A 9,467-nucleotide genomic window follows, 5' to 3' on the forward strand; every position below is an offset into this window, starting at 1 on the left:
GTCCTGGCTCTGCCACGGGGCCTCCTCCTGGTTGAACACCCTAGACAGATGCCCAAACGACCTCAGCTGGCTCCTTTCAATGCAGAGGAGCAGCAGATCTACTTTGAGCCCTTCCCTGATGTACAAGGCCCTCACACTATCTCTAAGGCTGACCCTAGAGACCCAGTGAAGGAAGCTCATTTCTGCCACTTGTATCCACAATCTCATTCTTTTGGTCACTACTAGGTGGCAAGTGTAAGATTAAAAATTTATTTACAAGGTTGGATGGGGCCCCCTTTTAGCAGAGGCCCCTGGGATTCAGCCCAGGTAAGCCTGTGCACGGAAGTGTCCCTGGCCTTAGGTCAGTCTGTACAGAATATTCATGTCTCGTCTCCCATAACCCACTTTAAGCATCTGACTATGAAAATGTGTGAGTGTGGGTGACTTAGGGCCCTGCAATGAACTTGCATCCAAATCCAGGTGTGTCCAGCCTTTTGCCCAGCACCTCCCAACAGAGACCCAGAATTACTCTGAAGACACTGAAATTTTCATCCAACTAAGCAGCAAACTGAATTAGCTAATTGACTTAGAATTTATATTGTTAAAGTTCTCCAGTAAGATAATATTTTAACTTGGAAAAATTGTGTTTCATGTCTTTCGTTTTTTTCAGCATGGCACAGAGAAACTTGACCTCCGTTGTAACAGAGTTTGTCATCATTGGATTTCCTGGGCTGGATTCAAAATATTACAGTTTAATGGCCACTGGATTTTTCATCATCTATGTAACGGCAGTAGCAGAAAATTGCTTCCTTGTGGTGCTCTTTGTGCTACAGCCCAGCCTCCAGAAGCCCATGTACATCATCATGGTGAGCCTCGCCCTCTCCGACATTGGCTTCTGCACCGTGGCACTGCCAAAGGTCATAGCCAGGTACTGGTTTGACGATGGAACCATCTCGTTTCACGTCTGCCTGTTTCAGAGGCAGATGCTACATTACTTTGGAACCCTCACCTCTCTCATCATGCTGATCATGGCACTAGACCGCTACGTGGCTATCTGCTTCCCACTCAGGTACCCTGCACTAATGACAAAAAGAGCGATGGGCTTCCTCAACGGGTTTGCCTGGGTGATGGCCTTGATCTGCCCAGGTATCACCACCATCCAGTCCTCCCAGATGTACTTCTGTGGATCGAACCAGATCCTACACTGCTTCTGTGACACTGTAACAATAAATAGGCTCGCTTGTGGCGACATCAGCATGCAATCCACAGTCGCATTAGCCCTGGCATCATTTGTGTTAATGGTGCCCTTCTCTCTCATCATGTTGTCCTACGCCCACATCATCATTGCCGTCCTCCGCATCGCCAGCATGCAGGGTCGGCTGAAGGCCATTTCCACCTGTTCCACCCAGTTCTGCGTCATCGGTACATATTACATTCCTCGCTTATTTGTCTACATGTCAACAATAAACACAGACGCTCGTATAGGGCTGGTACTAATTTACAGCCTTCTGCCCCCCTTGGGTAACCCCCTAATTTACTGCTTCAGGACAACAGAGATTAAAAATATTTTGCTAAAACTCTTTTGTCGAAGGCACACAGTCAGTCAGGAGGCTAAAGTTTCAGCTGTTTCCAGTTGAGATGAGGCAGAAAGGTGATCAGCATTTTCTGAATTATAAAACCATGAAAAGTAGTGCATTTGTTTCTGAATACAATTACATAAATATGCTAATATAATTGTTTTGTGAATTTCTGAATTTTAACATTTTGAATTTGATAGATCAGGGGAAATTAATCTCTCTCTGACCTTTACCCTATGTAACAGCTGATATAGTTGTCTATTACTTTTGCTGACAGTTTAAATATGTCTGTCTTTTGTCTTTGTCCTCTTTGGAAGCATCCATTACACTTCCAAATACACTGTGGCTAAATCTGTAAAAAAAAACTGTTATACTTACAATAACTGGTCTCTGTAGTGCAGAGGTATAATCTATATTACAGGCTGAAAACGATGCATCTGCTCATTTGGTTTTCACCTTGCGTGTGAAGTGTGCATTTCATGGAAACTTGTTTCATTCAGTAATTGAACAATAAACGATTAATTATTTCACAAACACGTAAATAGTACAAGCTCATAACTTCCCTGACCACCACCTCCCCCCCCCCTGTCTCCTTCTGGGTCACCCGAGGTCACAAAAACAGTATTTAAAAAAATTACTGCCTGTCACGTGAGGTGGGGGCATGGCTTTCACACTCCCAGGACTCATCACACAGGTGAATATAAGGTTGCACTGCAGACGGCAGCAAACGTCCATGAGTCCTGCACCATCGGTGAGGTAAGGCCATGTGACAGCTGCACATTGAGACAGAGCTTTGAATTTACTGCATAGTTATGTTTCTGCATGCTGTAAACATTTTTTTTTCAAACAAGTAGTTGCTTTTTTTTTTTAGTCATTTAGAATTTCTTTTAGTTGCCTTCACTTTGTGGAGGGAGAGAGAAGGTAAATTGTCTTCTGACACACCCTGGTGCAACAGATTAGGGATTTTATTTCCTGGCGTAAGTGGACTTGATGTTGGCTTGTTTTTGCATTCAGGTGATATTCAGATATCAATAATGGATAATAGTGGGGAACAGTCAACAAAGAAACTCCTCCAATAGCAAACTGGTGTAACAATGGATATGCACACGGGCAAAATAGACTAATCTATTTGTTACTAGCATATTTATTGATGTCCAAAAGATATCAGGTAAGGATGAGAACTTTAACTAAGATTTGGTTTAACTAAAAGAAATAGCATTATTTTTGGAAAAGGTATGTGCTTTTTTGTAATGATTTCAACCTACTGAGTTTATATAAATCTAATTTGTCATATAATAACATTAAAGTGGACAGCACACTGGTTAGCATAGTTCTCACACCTCTGGAGACCAGTGTTCAGGTTTCTTCCCCAGCTCTGTCTGTGCAGAGTTTGCATGTTTTCCCTGTCTCATCATGGGGCTTCCACCAGGCTCTCCAGATTCCACCCCCAGTCCAAAAACATGGTAAAGTGAAATAGAATTGCCAAATTATCTGCATGTGGATACCCTGTTTGGACAGGCTCTATAACCCAAGACAAGTGGGAATGGAAAATGAATGAATGACATTAACAGGGCAGGGGAGAACAGGGTGGCTCAGTTGTGCAGTGGCTAGCACTGTTGCCTTAGTCCTCTAGGACCTGGGTTCAAGTTTCTACCATGGTTCCATGTTTGTGGAATTTGCATGTTCTCCCCATGTTGTCGTGAGGCTTCCTCCAGATACTGTGCTTTTTCCCCCCAGCCCAAAAACATGATGAGGTTAACTGAAGTTCCTAAATTGTCCATAGGTGTATGTGTGCGTGTGTCCTTTGATGGGTTGGAGCCCCATCCTGGGTTGATCCCTGCCTTGTGCCGATAGGCTCTGGAACACTACTCGCCCCCCCCCCCACAACCCTGACCAGGATAAGTGGTAACAGAAAAAGGATGGGTGAGGATGGACTAGCATCTTGCCTAGAGTACACCCCAGCCTTGTAATCTGTTCTGTCTGGGGTATATGACCCATGCAGATGGAGGATGGATAACTTTAACCCCATAATGACTGACAAATTTTGCACTGAAGAACAATCGTCATACCAGGGTCTTCAGATTTTGTTCACTGAGCAATGGAATACCTTCAATACTTTAAAAAGGACAGGCATTTTCACATAACTTTAGAAATATGAGTTTATACTCAGCTCTAGGTCTGTCTATGCAGAACATTCATGACCTGTCTCCCGTAACCCACCTTAAGCATCTGACTGTGACAGCATGTGAGTGTGGGTGGCTTAGGGCCCAGCGATGAACTCGCATTCCAGTCCAGGTGTGTCCTGCCTTTTGCCCAGCATCTCCCAGCATAAACCCAGAATTACTCTGAAAACTTTTCATCTGAATAAGCGGCAAACTGAATTAGCTAAGTGACTTAGAATTCAGATTGTTAAAGTTCTCCAGTAAGATAATATTTTAACTTGAAAAAATTCTGTGTTCCATGTCTTTCCTTTTTTTCAGCATGGCACAGAGAAACCTGACCTCCGTTGTAACAGAGTTTTTCATCATTGGTTTTCCTGGGCTGGATTCAAAATATTACAGTTTAATGGCCACTGGATTTTTCATCATCTATGTAACGGCAGTAGCAGAAAATTGCCTCCTTGTGGTGCTCTTTGTGCTACAGCCCAGCCTCCAGAAGCCCATGTACATCATCATGGTGAGCCTCGCCCTCTCCGACATTGGCTTCTGCACCGTGGCACTGCCAAAGGTCATAGCCAGGTACTGGTTTGACGATGGAACCATCTCGTTCCACGTCTGCCTGTTTCAGAGGCAGATGGTACATTACTTTGGGGCCCTCACCTCTCTCATCATGCTGATCATGGCACTGGACCGCTACGTGGCTATCTGCTTCCCACTCAGGTACCCTACATTAATGACAAAAAGGATGGTGGGCTTCCTCAATGGCTTTGCCTGGGTGATGGCCTTGATCTGCCCAGGTGTCACCACCATCCAGTCCTCCCAGATGTACTTCTGTGGATCGAACCAGATCCTACACTGCTTCTGCGACATGGTGACACTAAACAGTCTTGCATGTGGCGACATCAGCATGCAATCCACAGTCGCATTAGCCCTGTCATCATTTGTGTTAATGGTGCCCTTCTCTCTCATCATGTTGTCCTACGCCCATATCATCATCGCCATCCTCCGCATCGCCAGCATGCAGGGTCGGCTGAAGGCCATTTCCATCTGTATCACCCAGTTCTGCATTATCAGCATATATTACATTCCTCGCTTATTCGTCTACATGTCAACAATAAACACAGACGCTCGTATAGGGCTGGTACTAATTTACAGCCTTCTGCCCCCCTTGGTTAACCCCCTAATTTACTGCTTCAGAACAACAGAGATTAAACATATTTTGTTAAGATTGTTTCGACGAGGGCACCCAGTCAGTCAGGAGACTAAAGTTTCAGCTGTTTCCAGGTGAGACAAGTTAGAAAAGTGATCTGCATTTACTGAATTATAAAATCATGAAAAGTAGTGCATAAGTTTCTGAACGCAATTATATAAATGTTCTAATATTTTGTGAATTGTATAGCCATGTTTTTCGAATTTAAATATTGTGAATTTTTTAGGTCATGGGGAAAAAAATCTTTTTATGTCCTGTACCTATGTGACAATGACACAGATATAGTTGTCTGTTAATTTTGCTGACAGTTTAAATGTGTGTTTGTTTCCCCTGGAGCCACCCATTAAACTTCCAAACATAGTGTAGCTAAAAATAAAATCTGTTGTACTGACAATACTGTGACCTGAGGTGTAATCTACATTACAGGCTGAAAATGACTCTTACCTGCTTATTTGGTGTCACCTTGATACAGCTTTGAGAGCCCTGGTCTTGCCTCAGCCCTGTTCTAATGCCTTGCAGGACCCGTGAATAAGGAAACAGGACTGGCTGCTTGCTAAAGGGCTAAACAGAGAAAAATTATTCATCCTGTGCACAAAGTGTTCTGAATGCTAACCGGCCACATCCTCCTAAAATTTCATCTTTTTGTTGCGTTTGGGTCCTGCTGTCTCAGGCAAATCTTTCTTTGGGAGGGTCCTAACTTAACCAAAAAAGTTTTTTATGTCCTCCCCATATGATACAATTTCTTTTTGTGTTCTTATTCTTTGACACTTTGTAAGTAATGTATTTTGTTTGTTTATGAGCATTTTACATAACAAAATATTTTCTGTGCAGAAGCAGTTTTGCTTTTAAATAAACCAGGTCACAAAAGTAGAAACACAAAGCAGGACATGACTGCAGGTGACGTTATGGTCTCTGATGAGGTCTTCTGCACACTGCCCTGCAAGTAACTTTGGGACTCAGAGGGAAAAAAAACCACAGCATCAGTGAGACAAAAGCAGGCGACATCCACATAACAGCATCTGACCTGCATCTGCGCAAAAAAAAATGGGAAACCATGCTTTGAAAAATAAAATTTAAAACAAGATCAAATTTAACACTACAATAATACCAGTTACAATTTTGACATATGTATCTATTGGAACATTTTTTTCCTCAATGAAACAAGTTTTTGTTCCATAATTTAGGTCATTTGTAACCAAGGGCATAACTTTAGTTTGAGCATCAGGGAAGCTGAGGTCTCCCCCATTCAAGGGTGTCCAGAAGGTTGTATTGGCTGGTTTTGATTATGGGGGGGGGGTGTAATTCAACCCCCCCCCATAATTCATAATCGACACCCATGTCTGTAACTGTCACTGCATGGAAAAATTGCTAAATCAGACCTTTTCAAATCAGAGATCTGCAGTCAGACAGAGGGTTTATATTTTTTTAAGCTTCTGAATTTATTAGGGGAAAAAAACAGGAAAATTGCACAACACAGGAAACCATACAAAATCCACAGACACATGGAGGAGTAGTGGTATTCAAATCCCCAAAACGTGGCTGCGTGAGGTAGCAGTGCCACCCACTGAGACAAGCACTAAAAATAATGGCCCTTCACGCTCGTTTAAACGTATTACAAATTGCATTACCTTGATATGACCGGAAGATGGCGCCAAAGGAACGTTTTGTCTCTTTCACCACAATGATGATACAGCATCGCGGTATTTAGTAGTAGATAAACTGTATGCAGTTAACAGTATATTTCATTATCACATTTCTCACGCATAACTTTTTACTATATTTTTATAACGAAGATTATTTCCCCATTCCGAATTTGTATTTATATGGAAATAAATTACACTTTCAGCCTAACCACATAACAGTTTTCGGCGCACAAGAAAATATACAAATTTAAATTACAATTGTTGCCCGAAACTTTGTATTTGAATTTATATTAATAAACTGTACAATCGAACTGTGAGCATAAAATGCAACGAAAAGCGTACTAAATCAATACTGAGCACTGCATGATTGCAGATCCAACTAGCCTTTGGTCCATGGTACAACCCGTTCCGCGCTCAGCTGGCGTTCAGAGGACATGAATAACAAGTTGGCAGAGCTCCCCCTTGGTTTCAGTTCAGCTCCAGTTCAAATATGAATAAACACGCTGAGCAGCAATCTGACATATTTGCTTGGCTGACCGGTGTGCAAGGGGTATAAAGGACATTCGTCATAGAATAAACGCGGGAAGACGTTTTGAGCTCAGGGTGCTAAAAGTCGGAATGACCAATGAACTTAAGTTCTTTTGTATTACGGGTAGATGTCAACAGCTAACAAGGATAGTATTTTCGGAGAAATACTCATACATTCGCCGCTGAGCCATTACGAAATACTTAACATAACTGTGGCTGCCACCTTATAATGTGGGATCGACCCGTATTCGAACACAAAGTGCTGCGTCAGTTACTGAAACGACAAGAGACGCGATTTGTCCGTATTTTCGTACACGTCGTTTCATATTGACACTAGCTCTTCGAATGCCAGAGAATGACCTAAGAAAAAGTAAAATCGAACCAGCTATACAAGCGGAGAGAATAAGTTTGCGGTGAGCTACCGTTACAAACCGACAAATTCCGCGCGCTCTGTCAGATATGACGTCACGTCTGCGTCATCATTGCCGTTAGCCCTGAACCGGTGGTTGGCTCGCACAGCTGAAGGTTAAACCCAAGTCGCTGTTTTCCAGGTTACTGATGTCTGCTAGTGACTTGAAATAACACGTTGCAGGTGCTACCCAGATCCGAGCAGCTAAAGAGCAGATGACAGAACGGAATTGCTCGATTGCTAATACCTTAGACTTCCCCCGAGGCAGACATGGCATATTGTTGTTTGTTTAATTCATTTTACATTGCCTACACAACCATATATTATAGTGCAACCAACAAAACTAGGCAATAATCAGTGACTGAATGGTTGCTGCAGAAACAAGGAGACTTTTTTCTATAGGATGTATTTTTTAGGGAATGTTTGCTGTCACTGATTGTTTCCATGTGTTTGGGATGGACACGAGGTTATGCTTATGTTTTTTAATATCTAATTGTTTGTGTGATTTTTAGTGATTTTGTTATTTAGTCTTGCAATAAAGCATTTCAGAGTGTACTTACTAGTTTTCCCAAAAATTATAGCATCCCCCCTGGGGAAAGGACCGGACCATCCCTTATTTCTTCACATTGAACGTGGCAGCCCTAAGTAAAACAGGCAAGTGGGGGTATTGAAGCAAAATGAGCACTGCAAATTCAACCATTACTGCATCATAGACAACATGTTTCAGCACGATGTTGGATGGGACCTATAAACCACAGAGGTAAGGGCAACTCATGGCTAGGTGTCACACACCCCCCGGATCTGACCTGGCGTGTGGAAGGTGACACATGCTCACAGAGGATTACCACACGGTTGTCCTGTAAAGTGGGAACTGGGGTAAATCCAGGCTGATTTACTTTGCCAGTTTTAAATGGCTTGGGTACGCACGGGACAAAAAAAAGCACTCTGTGTAGCCAGACAAAGTCAATGGCACTAGGCTTGCCAGCACCAGGTTCCAGCTGGTACCCAGACATGGCAGGTTATGAAACGAGGGGCCACCCACTGAAGGCCAGGACCCTGCCTGTGAAGTGGAGACAGCATGTCTGGTAGCATGCTTCCAGGCTAGCGGGGCTGCCTGGCCAGTGCCATTGGACAGACTCACCCCTGTAGCTCTGTTCAATCTCATTCCCTGGAAGATGTGGTCTGTGTCCTCAACAAAAGCCAAAAATAAAAACACCGACCCCACCCCCCAATATGAAATTACTGCAACAGCCTATGCATGTAATTTACTTGGGGTTGGATAACACAGGGTTTTATCTGCCTTTAAGTGTGTGGGAAGGCGTGTGTTTATGGACAAGTCAAACCTGCACTGACAGGTGTCAGACTGAATTCAAACCTGGATCTGCCACAACTGCCTGGTAGAGCTTGCATCTGCCTGATGGCAAGGCTATTAAACCACCTTCAGTTATGACCAAAGAAGCAGCCCCTTTTTCTGGAAACCACCTGGGGCCAGAAGTCATTTAAGGACAGAAGGAACATTCATCAGCTAGAAGATACATAATTAAGAACTCCATTGTAGTCAAACTAGGTCAAAAATGGGTCCTTTTTCCTTTACACAAAGTTTTTGATCTTCAGCAGATACAGGAGGGGTCAGGAAGGTTGTGGGTTCCAGTCCCATAAAGCAGCTAAGCACTTAAGCCAAAATCTACATAACTGGAAATGAGTTATGGTCTACTAAGCAAATAAATATTAATTTTTAGCTTCAGGAGACAGAAAGGTACACAACCATTCATATTTTCCAGCATAGTGCAAACGACAAACATGTTTAACTTGTGTTTAATGCTCCTAAGACACCTTGTTTTGCAAGAGGGGGGAGGGTTAATAACCCCAACCTCCCCCCCACCCAAGTAAAATTAAAGATCCTACTGCAGGACCTAAAGGAGAGTCCCCTCCCTCTCTCCAAAATTAGCAATTCAAACATTT

General features: G+C 43.0%; 3 protein-coding genes across 4 annotated transcripts in view; 2 read left to right on the forward strand and 1 right to left on the reverse strand.

Annotated features, from left to right (window-relative positions):
• The window catches only part of LOC111852183 (olfactory receptor 51F2-like), a 48,745-nt gene extending 41,199 nt beyond the window's left edge, over positions 1–7,546 (reverse strand). The window contains exons 1-3 of one of the 2 annotated variants that reach the window (XM_072702108.1): positions 6,554–7,546; positions 5,370–5,486; positions 4,376–4,440 (exon numbers count right to left, since the gene is read on the reverse strand). The gene's annotated coding sequence lies outside the window, so the exon portion shown is untranslated. Of the gene's footprint in view, positions 1–988; positions 2,057–4,375; positions 4,441–5,369; positions 5,487–6,553 lie in introns of those variants that run through there. The other variant, XM_072702109.1, reaches the window with a different exon arrangement.
• LOC111852182 (olfactory receptor 2AT4-like) lies at positions 651–1,616 on the forward strand. Its single transcript, XM_023827769.2, has one exon. It carries the CDS (start codon positions 651–653, stop codon positions 1,614–1,616), a length of 966 nt encoding a protein of 321 aa, XP_023683537.2.
• LOC111852191 (olfactory receptor 1E16-like) lies at positions 4,038–5,003 on the forward strand. Its single transcript, XM_023827782.2, has one exon. It carries the CDS (start codon positions 4,038–4,040, stop codon positions 5,001–5,003), a length of 966 nt encoding a protein of 321 aa, XP_023683550.2.
• Positions 7,547–9,467: the final 1,921 nt, after the last annotated feature.

This window comes from Paramormyrops kingsleyae, chromosome 18 (genome assembly GCF_048594095.1).
Source record: "Paramormyrops kingsleyae isolate MSU_618 chromosome 18, PKINGS_0.4, whole genome shotgun sequence".
NCBI lineage: Eukaryota > Metazoa > Chordata > Actinopteri > Osteoglossiformes > Mormyridae > Paramormyrops > Paramormyrops kingsleyae.

Coding starts and splice junctions, on each gene's coding strand:
- LOC111852191 (XM_023827782.2), top strand. CDS start 4,038: ATGGCACAGAGAAACCTGACCTCCGTTGTAACAGAGTTTTTCATCATT.
- LOC111852182 (XM_023827769.2), top strand. CDS start 651: ATGGCACAGAGAAACTTGACCTCCGTTGTAACAGAGTTTGTCATCATT.